Below are 16,248 nucleotides of genomic sequence, written 5' to 3'. Positions count from 1 at the left end.
TTTTCCTAGAGCCCTGAGTACAGTAATAGTCTGGGGTCCCCAAACCTTGAACTTGAAAATGAGTTGGGGAAGTGGCCACAGAGCCATCATTTATAAAAAATGATTCAGATTAGCTGATACTAAACAAGCGCTCTCTCTCTCTCTCTCTCTCTCTCTCTCTCTCTCTCTCTCTCTCTCTCTCTCTCTCTCTCTCTCTCTCTCTCTCTCCCTCTCTCCTCTCTCTCTCTCTTTTTAAACCCTTACCTTCCATCTTGGAATCAATGTGGGGTATTGGTTCCAAGGTAGAAGAGCAGTAAGGGCTAGGCAATGGAGATTAAGTGACTTTGCCCGGGATCACACAGCTAGGAAGTGTGTGAGACTAGATTTTTGAACGAAGGACCTCCCATCTTTAGGTCTCAGCCAAGCTTTCCAAAAACTATTTTTCCTCCTCTTGTGTTTTTACTATTTTGTGAGGTGACGCTGTTCATAATCTTTCATTATTATTCTCTGCAATTGTTTGGACATTAGCTTGGACTCTTAAGTTAGTGTTGTGCTTGACTTCCATATCTTTCTATGTGGCATGGAGAGAAAAATGTTTGCTTATTCAAGTGGTTTCTTGGTCCTTTTAGACTCTTCACTATAGTGACTTTTGTATTAGTTAAACTTTTTTTTTTGAGAAATTAGGGTAATCAAAATCAGTCTCAAATTTATCCACTTCCAATTTTTGAGAGTAAAGAGCTTATTTAAAAAGATGGTGTTGGAAGACTTGTACAAAGATATTCATAGCCATACTCTTTGTGGTGGTAAAATTGGAAAATGAGGGGATTCCCTTCGTTTGGGGAATGGCTAAACAAATTGTAGTATCTGTTGGTGATGGAATACTATTGTGCTGAAAGGAACTGGAGGAATTCTATGTGAACTGGAAAGACCTCCAGGAATTGATGCAGAGTGAAAGGAACAGAACAAGGAGAACATTGTACACAGAGACCAATACACTGTGGTAAAATTGAATGTAATGGACTTTTCTATTAGCATCAATGCAATGATCCAGAACAATTCTGAGGGGCTTATGAGAAAGAATGCTATCCACATCCAGAGAAAGAACTGTGGGAGTAGAAACACAGAAGAAAAACAGTTGCTTGATTACATGGGTCAATGGGGATATGATTGAGGATGTCAACTCTAAGCAATCACTCTAATGCAAATATTAATAATATGGAAATAGGACTTGATCAATAACACATGTAAAACCCAGTGGAATTGCTCGTTGGCTACAGGAGGGGAGTGAGAGAAGGGGAGGTAAAGAACATGAATCATGTAATTGTGGAAAAATATTCTAAATTAAGTAATTAAATAAAAATTTTCAGATAAAAAAGATGGTGTTGAAATTGCATAAAATTTCTTCTCATATTTATATTACCTTCTAATTTTGGGTTGATGTTGACCTTTGTTCTAATCCTTTGATCATTTAACTACCTACAGGCAGGTGATTCTCATATGACTTCCACATTTATAATCAGTTGTTACTTGTCTGTTAAGAGATACTCAATTTCATTTTTTAATGAGATTGTTCGTGATCACCGTGTCCAGTATGTTCCAACTCTCTTCTTGAAGTACAGCTGATACACAAATGTGAGGTAATCTACCACACTTTGGCCTCTTTCTTAATCTTTAGCCATGTTTTTCAACACATTTTTCCCTGTTCCCTAATATCCCATGGAAGTCATTAAGCACCAAGATATATGTTAAACTGGTTTAGAGTATTTTGTCAAGTTCTTCATGGAATTTCTTTTCTTCCTTTTCTATAACAGATGTTGACACATAAGTTGAAATCCAAGGTGGTCTTTTTTTCCACATATGTTCATTGTGATCCTTGTTTCTTATTGCTTTGGGGTAAACAAAGAGAGCAATCATTCCAACTTTTCTATTTGTCTCTTTGAAAAGAACTTGGGGACCATTCTTCCATTTAACTGCAGTTTTTTTTTATGTCTTCTGCTTAATTTTTTGCAATAAAGTCAGTATTGATAAGGTTCCTCTGGGAGCATATAAGTGGGACAAAAATCTCGCATTTTGAGCAACAACACTAAAGTTAATGTTTTTACTCGGAGGCTGAATTTAAGAGAATGGCATAGTCCTATAAAAATAATGTCAGAAATACTAAGCTTAAAATGAACTGAGCTGATTAGGAAAATTAAAAACAACAAAAAGGATGGGTATTCCTTTTAGCAAAACTGAAAGAAAAAGATGATCAAAGAAAAGATAAGAGCCCTTTGGGATAGTGATAATTAACAACAGAAAGAAAGTAGAGCTATTCAATTTTAATTTTACTTCTATTTTCTCCACCAATGACGATGACCTTTGTACTACAAATGACAAAATAAAAATGACTGAAAGTCAATACCAACATGTGTGAGAAGATAATAAGAGAGCAACTCCAGTTACCCTTGATAAATTTAAATCACCTGACACAGATGAACTATATCATTAGGTACTGAAAGAATTGGTAGGCATGACTACTGAGTCACTGTCAAAAGTAATTTGAAAAGTAATTGAAAACAAGACTTTTTTTTAACATTAGCTTTTACCAAAGAATGTTTGCTTCTAAGACATAGCAAGAACAAATATGCAAACATTTCCCCTCATCTCTTCAGTGACACATTCTTTCTTATGTCTACTTTTTTCTTTAAAGAGAAGAATGGCTTTAAATTTAACATAGTTTCTATAGTCCTACCAAATTCCCATTGTTAAGTTCTTATTTCAGCTACTACTGAGTTGGGTCCAGAAGGTCAATATAGTATTTGCTCCTCAGGGAATTAGTGTTGGGATAGCTTATTTTTCTGACTTTTTGAAACATGCAAGGTCAGAGCCTCCCAGCTAATCTTCCCTTAAAATGAAAGAAAAATTGCTGAAGAAAGCATAGCATTGAGACTCATTTTCATGGAACTATATTTTGGCTTCAGATAGAGAGGATTCATGGCCTCTTGCCTTATGGCCTGTCTCTCACCACATGCCATCAGCAGAGGTGTCAAAACAAGAAAAGATATCCACCAAAGAGAGCTGTGGAGAATGGCCATGGATCTGGTCTTCTAGAGCTTTTTGAGTGCCTCTGCAAGCAATCAAAAGAGCCTTCTATTCATCATGTGATTAAGTGATTAGGACCAATTACAGAGTGTCTACACCTAATCCAATGCTTTTCTAAAGCACTTCCAACATATATTTCCATAACATTCTCAGAAACTGGCTCTCCAGTCTATCTATGTGGGGATTTCATTAGTGGAGCTTTGCACAAGTGTCAGTCTAGATAGGTAGAAAGAATGATGGAGACAGAGATATAGGAATATTTACATAGATATAGATACATATTTGCATGTGTATATATAGCCAGAGCTATGCAGACATATTTTCCTATATAGATATCTAGATCAATGGAGCCACTCACATACACACATATATGTATATGCCTACATGCACATGTGCATATACATACATATGTGTATATAATTTTTACATATACACATTTATATGTATGTGTGAATTGTGTCATGTACATACATATGTATAAATAGAAACTTTTCATTCCACATCATTTGGAGATTAAGAGTATCCAATTTGGGATGGTATCTATTAAAATATTCTTACATTTTTATGGTTTAGTGTTAGGGACAAGTAATTATGGGCAACAGTTTCATCTGTGATGATGTTACAGTTACAGTAGTTTATTTGTTGAATTTTTCAAAGCCATTTTGGGTTACATATTTGTAGCTCAAAGATTTGTTATTTAATAGTTTATGAAAGATAGCAAGCTTCTAGTAAGATTCTGGTCACTAAAACCAGCTAGGTGGCACAGTGGATAGAACACGCTGGTCCTGAAGTCAGGAAGACCTGAGTTTGCATCTATCTTTAAACATTTACTAGTTGTGTGACCCAAGCAAGATACTCAACCTCTATCTGTCTCAGTTTCCTCAACTATAAAATGGGAATAATAATAATAGCACCTTCCTCCAGTGCTTTTTGAGTGAAGATCAAATCCTCTCTCTTTAGCATATGGAAAAGAAAATTGATCTCAGAATCTTAGGACATGGAATTAAATTCTTCCTCTTCCACTTAATGGTTTGCAATCTGAGAAAATTATTTAACTGCTCTAGGCCACACTTTTCCATGCAAAAGTAGGATTCAATGATTTCTAAGGTCCTTTCCATCCCATAACTATAATCCTCTGCTGGGCTGCCTGAGAGGAGCTAATAAAAGCCAAGAGAAACTTCTGGGTTAAATGTCTGTAAGACTGACCCATTCCACTACTGTTACAAAGCTGTCATGGAGGGAGGAATTATTAATGAGTCAAGCGAGACTACCTTGTGATAACTAGAATCAAGTAGCCCTGAAGGTGCTTAATATTTCTGGATTGCTTTTTCTATGTTCCTTGAAAATAAATCCTTAGGGAAGTCTTGAGTAATAAGTAGGTTATACTGTGAGCTACCTGAGGTCTTGAGCACAGAGAACTCTAAATGTTTGATGGTAATGACCAAGTTACATCATTATCAGTGTCATCTGAGTTCTCAACAATTCTTCCTGAAGCTATCCTTTCTTGGGTACACCTATATCAGAGGCTGCAGCCACCTGGGGGTGAGGGGTCTTACAAAATTATCTAATTCAGCCTTTAACCACTGACTCAAGAGCCAGTAACACCCAGGAAGCCTGGTTGTCTTCATAGCTATCCTGTGATTCCTGTGTTTCATATGTTTGGGGGTATTGGGAGGTGCTCAGTTAAGACCCTTCCCCGGGACTCTCTTGCCATATAGTCCCAATTCCTACCCAAGGTTTGGAAGAATGCATTTCATGACACTCAAGCACAAGCAAAATCAACTAGATGTTTCTCACCAACTACAGAAAAGCATGATTCAATGGAGTTACAAAAACCATAGAAATGAAGGCTAAAGACCCAGATCCTATTATTAGGATGAGAGTTCAGTCTTAGGCTTATTTCCTCTGAGGACCTCTAGAAGTTTCTGGAATTTTATGGGCTTTGGGGGTTGACCCCTTAACTCCAGAAGCCTTGGATTCAAGGCGACCAGAGAGGTCCCTGAGTTCTAGAACTAGGTGGCCTATCAGGGTTCTTACATTTTGCATGTGACTGAGCAGAATGTGCATCTGGTAGCTCAGGTAGGGATCTTGTTTCCTTAGGGGAGGATCTGGACATGGACCCTCAAAAGGCTGGCTCCCGGAAGAAGGGGATCTAGACTGAGGAGGCCTCAAGTGATCTGAAGGAGCTGGTTTTGGAGTTGATGGTTTTTCAGGAGTTGGATCTGAAGTAGTCGAAGCTGATGCTCTGGGAGGACTTTTTGAGGAAAAATCTGTTAGAAGATACAAAAAAGAATTCAGGGTCATAGTGTTATAAGCTGACAGAAAGTCTGTGCAGTTTATCTACGGAGCAAAAGTATGATAACTGTTACTAATAACCTTGATGAAGGCGCTAGCCTCTGTCTCCAAAGAAGTTACCCATAGCCAATCTATAAAAATAAAATTAGCTCAGGTTTCTGGACAAGTGTTTCTAAACTGACCCTCCTGCTGCAGAGCTGATTCAGGAGGAAAAGAAAAGTGGCTGGCTGAGACCTCTGCCTAAAAGAGATTTCCTTATGGGTCTGTGGCCCCCTAAATTGGATGTATCTATGGGAGTGTCCTGAAGTGTGCTATACTGAAAGATGCTGAAAGTTTAAAGGAACATAGAACACCAAAAGCTGGGTAGGGTTCATGCTATGTTGCAAGGTTGGGAACAGTTTTATCTTTGAGAAGTGGGAAACTCATTCTCTCTGTGCTAGATTTATGGGACTCTGACATTGGTGGGAGAAGTGATCCAGTGGAACTGTTATTCCTACGTGCTTTTTTTCTTCACCTAATACACACACACACACACACACACACACACACACACACACACACACACACGCAGGATCAATAGTCAAAGATATTCCTTCTAACTCCATTTCCTGACCAAGCTGCCATGCACTTTGGAAACAATTATAAAATCAAGGAAAGGAAGAATCTTGATCTCTCTTTGAATGTGGGGGAAAATAGCTAGAAGAAGGAGTTTTGGATGAGAAAAGGAATAGGTGTTTTCTCTTTGTTCAGCTATCGATAAACAATGACTACACCTCACCACCACCACCATTTTATATTGGGGAAAGAGATGGGATACGGAGAAGTCCCCAATTTTATTTATTGTTCAGTAGTGTCCAACTCTTTGTGACCCCATTTGTGGTTTTCTTGGCAAAGATACTAGAGCAGTTTGCCATTTCCTTCTCTAGCTCATTTTACAGATGAGAAAACTGAGGCAAAGAAGTTTAGATGACTTGCCAAAGTCACACAACTAGTGTCTAAGTACAGATCTGAACCCAGGAAGGGTTAATCTTCCTGACTCCAGGCCTGGCACTCTATCCACTGTGTACTTTGCTGCCCCATTGCATAGGATGTGTTAATCAATTCTTAGCGTTTTCAAAGAATCAAGATAGAAGGCTCCTAGGGAAATCTAGCAATTTGAGTTGAATTATATACTCTAACCATTCCAGAGATTTAGTCTTTCTGGGTTTAAACTATATCAACTATATCAATAAAACAGTGTTTTAAATTTTTTTTAAATTTTTATTAAAATGTTCTTGCAGACTGGGCTTTTAAGGTACCTGACTTATTAGTCTAATTGCCATGGTGGGTTCCTTGGGTATCCATCTCGGGCTGATCCTTGCCTTTGTGGTCTCTGCAGATATGGCCATAATCATAGCAATTGCAGAAGGCCCTCAACCAAGCTGAATCTAGTTTTTCTTGACTTATTATCTGGGAGCCTTTTGCTTGAACAATGAGATTTGGGGTGGGAAGGCACCACGGTGCTAAGAAAGATACGTTAAAATGCCTTCTTGAACTTTTGTCTATTCACAAGATTCTAAATCTGGATCAATGCATACATTTCCTTCTACTTTGTATAGCAAATTCACTGGTGCTTCTGCCAGCCCATCAGCCCCATTCCCTGCCCTCCCACTCTCTGACCCCAACATACTTACTCTGCACCTGAACTTCAAGCCTGAGACTCTGTTTCCGGATCTGGCCATCTTCCATGACTGCCTCACACCAGTATGAGCCAGAGTCTCCCAGCTGCACTTTTAAGAGTTTATATATTGGAGATCTGTCTTTGCTTTGAACCATCCTGCCATCTTTGTAGAAGGAGAAGTGAAGCAAGGAGTTTGATCTCTGGGGGCTCAGCTTTGTTTCACAGCTCAAGGTCATCTGGCTCCCCTCTTGAGGCTTTGTGGAGGGGGTTGCTATAATTATTGGAGTGGGAAACAGCTCTGAAGAGAAGGCAGGTGGTATAGGAGGAAGTGAAAAAGGAGAGGTATGAGGATGGGTTGGTAATGGTAAACACAGTCTATATGCTGATCTCCACAAGGCAAGTAGAATTCTTATCGTACTTCCCTCCCCAACTCTGAGAATTTCTTCCCATTCTCTCTCTTTTTCCTCCCTTTCCTTCTCCCAGAAAGGTCAAGATGTCTTTCTTCAGCTTGACTGAGAGCTAGGGCTCTCATTTACAAATGGATATGGTTCTTGTTATATTTATTTGTACATGGTTGGGTTTAACAAGGGTGTGTTGGAGCCAGCTCAGTGGGGTTCATAGGAGCCAACTTCTAAATTTTCAGTGTGAGCTTTTACACCTCTGAAATCACTACAAATCAGAACTTGTTTCATTGTTTTGTTGATTATCCAGACCTGAGAAAATGTTAATAATGCAAATTAAACTTAAAAGTGTGTCATGTATGCATTATTTTTCTGGGAGAGGTGTTTGTTAAACACTTACTGGTTTACTACTGGTTGCACAAGTCCACAGAATCTTACCACTCTCTCTTCCTGCCTGAAATGACTAGATATATTTTGTATTTGCTTTCTTGTGTCTATGTTATATTTCCCCAGTAAAATGCAAGTTCCTTGAGGACAGAGATTGTTTTAAAGAATTGCCTAGAGCAGAGATGTCAAACTCAGCAACGGACCCCAATTAGATTAAAGTTTAATTGGGAAGTGTTTAACAAAATAAATGAAAATATAATACAACATAGATAATGTTCATTTGGAGCTTTCTAAGTCAACATGTGACTGGCATGTGTACATTTCTATTAGACCTAGAACACTGAGAGTTTAAGGGAAATCTTATCGTTCATATATTTCAGAGGCCAGATGAGCCCAGACCTGGTTCTGAAGCCAGCTCTCTAGCCATTACTGCTTGCTTTTTGGAGCATAGTAGGCGTTTTTAATCAGTGTTTGCTGGAGTCAGTTGAATTGAATTCTATTAAACTATGGAAAAGAGGAATATAATGGGAATCAAGAAATCTGAAGGACCAGAGCAAGAGGAGTCATTGATTCATGCTTCTTCAACAAATCTCTTTGAAAAGTTTGTTGCTTGGGACAGCTAGGTGCCAGAGTGGAAAGAGGTCCAGGCCTGGAATCAGGAGGATCTGGGTTCAGATCTGGCCTCACATACACTTCCTAGCTGTGTGATCCCCAAGGAAGTCATTTAACCCTGTCTGCCAAGCTTTGTCTTTCTTTCTTACCAATCTTACAAAAATAGAAAATGAGTTAAAAAAAAAAAAGTTTTGCAGCCTAGCTGCAGTCACTATGATTTAGAATGGGGTAAGTGGTGATGTAAAATTTGTTTATTTAAGTGAAGATAGAAATATTTAGAAGAGAATTCAGAAGAAATATATGAGAAAGTCATGAGTTTATCTCAAATTACTCTACAAATATAAATTAATGTTTAAATGACCTTCCCACCTCCAGCCCAGGGACAGCAAGTCTCAGATACTAGAGAGTTCATTTGACCTTACTTTATCCTAGTGACTTACCCTTGGAAGCTGAAGTAGTCTCATTCACCCCTCCATCCTTCAGCTAACTTCAGCCTGGAGCATTACCCCCTGACCAAGACTTTTATTCATGGCCCCACCTGTCCCTTGAACACCAGCCCAGTTCACACCTTGTACTCTAAGGACCACAGCAGCTGCCTTCTTGACTCCAGGGCCAGGACTCTCGAAGATGCCAGTGCAGTGATAGTGTCCGCTGTCCACTGTATGAACCGAACTGATTGAGAACACCATGTCAGGCCCTGGAGGACCTAAGGCTGACCCATCTCGATAGAAGGTGACCTGGGACAGAGGCAAATTCCCCCATGCCAGGCAGTGAAGGATCAGAGAGTCACCCTCGAACACAGGCTGGGTGGGGCCCTGCAGTATCAGCCAGTCTGCAGTGCAAGAGAGCTGGAGTCACTCCATTGCTTCACAATTTATAGCCCTCCTCTCCAACCCCATCTTCCCACACTTTCCCAGATCTGGATCTCCTGATTTTCTTTCTGAGATTTCTGGAAACTCAAGCCCCTAGGGAGGTGGATGACGAGCTGACTACCTGCCATGCTAAAACCTCCTGAGATATAGAGAAGGTTGGAGAAGAGGAAAACTGAGAGGCCCATCTTCTTGTTAGAGATACTTTCCTGAAAATATTCATCTAAATGAGCTATAGTAACAGGTAGAGGGGATAACAGGAATGGGCAGCACAGAGAGCCCTCCTACCCAGTGACAGGCTTCCAGAAATGATACTGGTGACTCTCATCCCAAAATTCCCCCTCACATACCAAATTTCTCCTCAGTTTAGCACTCAGCTCACTCTTCCACCAGTTCATCTTCATTACCATTCCCTCAACACCATCTGGCTACCATGGGTCATGCTCCACTGATATGAAATATCTAATTTCCTATCCTAATAGTCAAATTTTCCCCTTTCCACTGAATCCTCTAAAACATTTCCAGAACTGGAGCCTTAGATTGGTGTTGGGTAAATACATAGCCAGGACAGGAGACCTTAATAATCTGAGGAATAGAAAGAAAGCCAACCTAGTGATCTTTGATGGGGCATGGGAGAGGCAGGTAAGGAGAAACTGAACTAGTGGGTCCCCAGATTCAACTTGGAACAAGGTTGACGTGGGAGCTGAGGTCTAAGGTTTAGTCTGGGGTTAGGTTGGGATCTTGACTGAAGACATGAGGACAGATAGTGATGGCACTCTAACCTGAATCAGGGACCCTCACTTACCATATGATACAATTAGGTGTAAGGGGTTGCTGAAAGTATAGCCTTTGAAGTTTTCATAGGAGTATCCCTCTGATTCTGTCCCAGAGGCCTGGCTTACATGAGAGCTAATGCTTGGTGTCCAGAAGATCTCTTTGTCATGGTTGCTGGCACTCCCAGGTGGTGATCCTTCCTCATTCTGCAGGGTCGTTGGCTGGCTCTGGAACACTGGAGCACAGAGTATCCTTAGGAGATAGCTTGGATCTTGGGACAATAGAGTCTCTAGGGGAATGCTCCTCTCTAAGCCCTCACTGATGTCCTCATCCCTCATTTAGAAATTGGCTAATTCCAGGGCAGAGCTAGGAGACCCCAAGACTTTCCTTCAATAATTTGCTTATTCATTTGAGTTACTATCTCTGTTTCTTGAAAATACTATGGGGTGTACTATACAAATTATTTGATATGATAAGCAAAGAAGGAGTCCTACCAAATTCCTTTTATGACACAAATATGGTACTGATCCCAAAGTCAGGTAGACCAAAAACAGAGAAAGAAAACTGTAGACCAATCTCCCTAATGAACATAGATGCAAAAATCTTAAATAGAATATTAGCAAAGAGACTCCAGCAAGTAATTAAGTAGATCATCCACCATGATCAAGTGGGATTTATACCAGGAATGCAAGGATGGTTCAACATTAGGAAAACCATCCACATAATTGACCATATCAACAGTCTAACAAACAAAAATCACATGATTATCTCAATAGATGCTGAAAAAGCCTTTGACAAAATACAACATTCATTCCTATTGAAAACATTGAAAAGTATAGGAATAGAAGGACCCTTCCTAAAAATAATAAACAATATATACCTAAAACCATCAACAAGCATTATATGCAATGGGGATAAATTAGAAGCCTTCCCAATAAGATCAGGAGTGAAACAAGTGTGCCCATTATCACCTCTATTATTCAACATAGTACTAGAAACACTAGCAATAGCAATTAGAGAAGAAAAAGAAATTGAAGGTATCAAAATAGGCAATGAGGAGACTAAGCTATCACTCTTTGCAGATGATATGATGGTATACTTAAAAAATCCTAGAGAATCAACTAAGAGGCTGGTAGAAATAATCAACAACTTTAGCAAAGTGGCAGGATACAAAATAAATGCACATAAATCATCAGCATTTCTATATATTTCCAACACATTAGAGCAGCAAGAGGTAGAAAGAGAAACACCATTTAAAATCACCCTAGACAATATAAAATACTTGGGAATCTATCTAACAAAACAAACACAGGAATTATACGAAAACAACTACAAAACACTTTCCAAACAAATAAAAATGGACCTCAACAATTGGAAAGCCATTAATTGTTCATGGGTAGGACGAGCTAACATAATAAAAATGAACATTCTACCCAAATTAATTTACCTATTTAGCGCCATACCTATCACATTACCAAAAAACTTCTTTACTGAATTAGGAAAAATTATAACAAATTTCATTTGGAATAACAAAAGATCAAGAATATCAAGGGAAATAATGAAAAAAATGCAAAGGAAGGGGGCCTAGCAGTACCAGATATTAAACTATACTATTAAAGCAGCAGTCACCAAAACAATATGGTACTGGCTAAGAGATAGAAGGGAGGATCAGTGGAATAGACTCGGGGTTAATGATGTCAACAAGACAGTGTATGATAAACCCAAAGAGCCCAACTTTTGGGACATGAATCCACTATTTGACAAAAACTGCTGGGAAATCTGGAAAACAATATGGGAAAGATTAGGTTTAGATCAACATCTCACACCCTACACCAAGATAAATTCAGAATGGGTGAATGACCTGAACATAAAGACGGAAACTATAAATAAGCTAAGTGAACACAAAATAGTATACCTGTCAGATCTCTGGGAAAGATTTTAAAATGAAGCAAGAGTTAGAGAAAATTACAAAATGTAAATTAAATGGTTTTGATTATATCAAGCTAAAAAGCTTTTGTACAAACAAAAACAATGTAGTCAAAATCAGAAGGGAAACAACAAATTGGGAAGAAATCTTTATAACAAAAAACTCTGACAGGGGTCTAATTACTCAAATATACAAAGAGTTAAAACAGTTGTATAAAAAATCAAGCCATTCCCCAATTGAAAAATGGGCAAGAGACATGAATAGGCAATTCTCAGGTAAAGAAATCAAAAGTATCAATAAGCACATGAGAAAGTGTTCTAAATCTCTAATAATTAGAGAAATGCAAATCAAAACAACTCTGAGGTATCACCTCACACCTAGCAGATTGGCTAAAATGAAAGAAGGGGAGAATAATGAATGCTGGAGGGGATGTGGCAAAATTGGGACATTAATGCATTGCTGGTGGAGTTGTGAACTGATGCAGCCATTCTGGCTGGCAATTTGGAACTATGCTCAAAGGGCTATAAAAGAATGCTTGCCTGCCCTTTGATCCAGCCATACCATTGCTGGGTTTGTACCCCAAAGAGATCATAGATAAACAGACTTGTACGAAAATATTTATAGCTGCGCTTTTTGTAGTGGCAAAAAACTGGAAAATGAGGGTATGCCCTTCAATTGGGGAATGGCTGAACAAATTGTGGTATATGCGGGTGATGGAATACTATTGTGCTAAAAGGAATAATAAACTGGAGGAATTCCATGCAAATTGGAGAGACCTCCAGGAATTGAAGCAGAGTGAAAGGAGCAGAGCCAGAAGAACACTGTACACAGAGACTGATATACTGTGGTAAAATCGAATGCAATGGACACAAGACAGCTCTGAGGGATTTATGGTAAAGAACACTGCCCACATTCAGAGGAAGAATTGCAGGAGAGGAAACATAGAAGATAATCAATTGCTTGAATGCATGAGTTGAGGTGGACACGATTGGGGATGTGGACTTGAAACGACCACACAAATGCAACTAACAACAATGTGGAAATAGGCCCTGAACAAGGACAGAAGTTACAACCAGTGGAAATGTGTGTCGGCCATGGATGGGGGGAATGCGGGGGGTGAAGGGGAAAGTAGGGGTATGAAGCATGTAAAAAGGTTAAAAATGAATATTAATAAATGTTAAAAATGGAAAAAAAATACTATGGGGTGGAAAAAGATGAAAGGTATAGCAGGGAATGCTGAACTCACCAGCTTGACTGCAGAGTGTTCCTGTAAGAAACCAGAGATTGATGTTCAGGCACTGAAGTGGTGAGTAGTAATTGGATGGGTCAGATTTAGAGCTGGACCTTAGAAGTCATATAATCCAACTCCCTCATGTATGAATGAGGAAACTGAAGCCTACAAAAGTTGTGACATGTCGAAGGTCACAAAGCTAGAAGAGGCAGAGGCAGATTCCAACCCAGGTCTTCTGACTCCAAACCCAACCTTCTTCATTGCATCAGAGTTGTTGCAAAAGAAAATTCTGTTGATTTTAAGGTGAGGCTAGATTAAATGGGATTCTGATTTTATGAGGGGACAAGCTGATGGCCAGGATGAAGTTTCCTATGCTCTTTTGGTGATTTTTCTCCCTTCTCTGTGAATTCCCAGAAATCTCTGCCTCTGAAGCCTTGAATACCTTTCCTCACAGAAGACTACTACCACTTGATGCTGTCCCCCACCTGTCATTGTCTTCTCTCCAGCCCAGCATCGAACAGGCATCTCTTCATAGGTGACCTTTGCTACATCAAAATTTCTAAGGTAATGACAGCCTTTGTCCTCAGCCTAACCCCCTGTCATCCATCCTTACTGGTCATTGCAAAAGTCATCTTTCATCCTTGTCTCAAAATTCAAGACCACTGTCTTACTCCATACCTTACTCTTACTCTGCTTTTTATTCCATGAACTCTTTCTGAGAGAGACCCTCTTTCTTTGGCCAATTCTCTCTTCCTATTGCCAATTCACAGGCCCATACCTTGTTCCTATCTTCCTCAGGTCAGTTTCAATCTATCCCAAATCCAATAATTAAATATCTGTCTCTGATATGGTGACTTCCCTATTTACTTCTAAAATCAAAAACACACCTTTCTACTTGTTATTTAAATCCCTCAACAACTTGGTCTCAACCTATCTTTCCCATTGTAACATTTTATGCCTTTTCACACATGCTGCAGTCCAGCCCAAGTGTCCTGCTTACTATTCTTCAATCTTTGTGCTTTTGCCCTGTCTGTCCTCCATGTTTGGAATACACTTGATCTTCACCTCTTAGTATCCCTAGTTTCCTCTAAGAGTCAGTTCAAGCTCCACTTGGAAGCACCACTTTGGTTACTTTCTTACTCCTCTGAGGCTCTTGTGTCCTCCCTCATAAAATCACCTTGAACCCATTTTTATATATTCAGTGTATACTTACTTAAATATATGTTGCCTCCCTCAATTTAATATTAATTCCCTGAAGGTGGGACCTATTTCATTGTTTTATTTGTATATCCATCACCCAGCATTATGCCTGGCTCAAACTGGGTACCTAATAAATGCCTGTTAATTGATTGGGTGATTGAGTCCCTAATCATAATCTCTTCTCTGCTTCTTTCGCTTTCCTCATATAACCAAGGTTCTTCTTCACGCTTAAGGACCTTACCTCCATCTCCTCCCTCAATAACATCTATAATTTCTATTTATTCTAGGTCCTTTATGGTCAGCTGTTTCCCAGGCCCTGTATCTGTATCCCTCACAAGACATCCTGGTAGCTTCCCTCACCTTGTCCATTAACTTTCCTGACAATCTCATTCAGATCTCTGTTGAATACTCACTTCTTCCAAAAATAAAGCCTGATCATTACTGACACTACTATTAAAGTGTCTGGAATCAATATAAACCTTCTTTTAATTCATCTTCCTTACCCTCCTCCTCCTTTTCCCCTTCTCCCTCCCTCTTTCCCTCCCTTTCCCTTCACTTCTTTCTTTCCTTTGTCTCTTTCTTCCATCCTTTCTTTCTTTTTTCTTTCTTTCTTTCTTTTTTCTTCCTTCCTTCCTTTCTTCCTTCCTTCCTTTCTTTCTTCCTTTCTTCCTCCTATCTTACCTAGGCTGGAAGTGAAATGATTCCTCATAGATCTGAACCCAATACTAATAATTGTAGAAGTCTTGACTTATTCCATTTCTAATCTGGGCCACTTGGCCTCTCCTTAGGCAGCTTGTTAACTTTCCCCTCTCTTTTTACCAAGTTTTCCATGTTAATTCCAAATTTAGCAAGAAAACCAGTTGACTTTATCCCTAGTACATTTCAGAGCTCCCAAACCCAAGAGATCCACCAAATCACAGCCTCCCCCCAATAGCAGAGATTATAGGGGTGCATTACCATACCCAGCCCCCTTGTTTATCATAGGCAGAGGTACATTTAGAAATTCAAAACCATGCCTATATCCAAGCACCAAGACAGTAAGCACATATAAATCCTCAAACACATTCCTCACCTAGGAGCAACAGAGCTGCATATAGTTTCATGGAAGGGACAACAAGAGCCGAGGTAACAAAGTCCCACAATAGCATCCTGATAGGTGTCTTTGGATGTCTTGCTACTTCCAACTTACTGATAGAGTTCAACATGAAACCTCTTAAATTAGAAAAGAGGAACTCAACATAACTGCCTCTTCACTTTACCTCAGGGTTATTTCCAACTTGTTTGCATGTTTACAGTCAGCCATTTTTGTAGATCATCTCCACACTTTTTATTTAAAAAATAATTCAGAATCTCTAGAGCACCTCTCTTCCCTGCCTACTTTGCTAAGAGACTATTCACAGCTGTGATTATCTCTTATCCAACTGATAGCCTCAGCCTTGAGAGAAAGGATAGTGTAAGAATTGTTCCATTTTTGCAGATGGAGAAAGTGAGACCAAGAGAAGGAAAATTATTTGTACAAGGGCGCACACAGAATACCACTGGCAAAGCTAGACCAAAGACCCAGATGTTCTAGGGCCTGCCTCATTTGTTACCAACCAGTGGCAAAATTCCCAAGTAGTTTGGAACAATGAAGAAATAAATTTGAAGTCTGTCCTGGTTAGCCCCACTGATCTGTAAGAGGTCACTGATAGACTTTACTAAGTGTATTTGTGCCACAAGATTTATAGTATATGGGAAAAAAACCTTAGTTTATGGTAGGCAAAACCCACTTCCCTGACAGAAGCAGCTGAAAGAATTTTTGTCCAGAGGACACAGTGCTCAGCCTTCTGCCA

General features: G+C 39.4%; 1 protein-coding gene across 1 annotated transcript; it reads right to left on the bottom strand.

Moving 5' to 3' along the window:
* Positions 1 to 4,956: 4,956 nt before the first annotated feature.
* Positions 4,957 to 10,396, bottom strand: FCRLA (Fc receptor like A). The gene is made up of 4 exons (XM_044674857.1): positions 10,090 to 10,396; positions 8,984 to 9,247; positions 7,029 to 7,313; positions 4,957 to 5,330 (listed from the first exon to the last, which is right to left on the bottom strand). The coding sequence occupies exons 1-4, from the start codon at positions 10,394 to 10,396 to the stop codon at positions 4,957 to 4,959; spliced, it is 1,230 nt and encodes a 409-aa protein (XP_044530792.1).
* Between the last annotated feature and the right edge of the window lie 5,852 nt (positions 10,397 to 16,248).

Source organism: Gracilinanus agilis, chromosome 4 (genome assembly GCF_016433145.1).
Source record: "Gracilinanus agilis isolate LMUSP501 chromosome 4, AgileGrace, whole genome shotgun sequence".
Taxonomy (NCBI): Eukaryota; Metazoa; Chordata; class Mammalia; order Didelphimorphia; family Didelphidae; genus Gracilinanus; species Gracilinanus agilis.
The sequence above is the reverse complement of the archived record's forward strand: the minus strand, read 5'-3'. Positions and strand labels throughout refer to the sequence as shown.

Bases quoted from the DNA above. Each gene is read 5' to 3' on its own strand.
- FCRLA (XM_044674857.1), bottom strand. From the start codon at position 10,396: ATGAGGGATGAGGACATCAGTGAGGGCTTAGAGAGGAGCATTCCCCTA. The intron at 9,248-10,089 runs GTAAGTGAGGGT...CTTGCACTGCAG, and splicing joins ACACCTAATTGTATCATATG to ACTGGCTGATACTGCAGGGC. The intron at 5,331-7,028 runs GTAAGTATGTTG...ATCTTCTAACAG, and splicing joins GCTTGAAGTTCAGGTGCAGA to ATTTTTCCTCAAAAAGTCCT.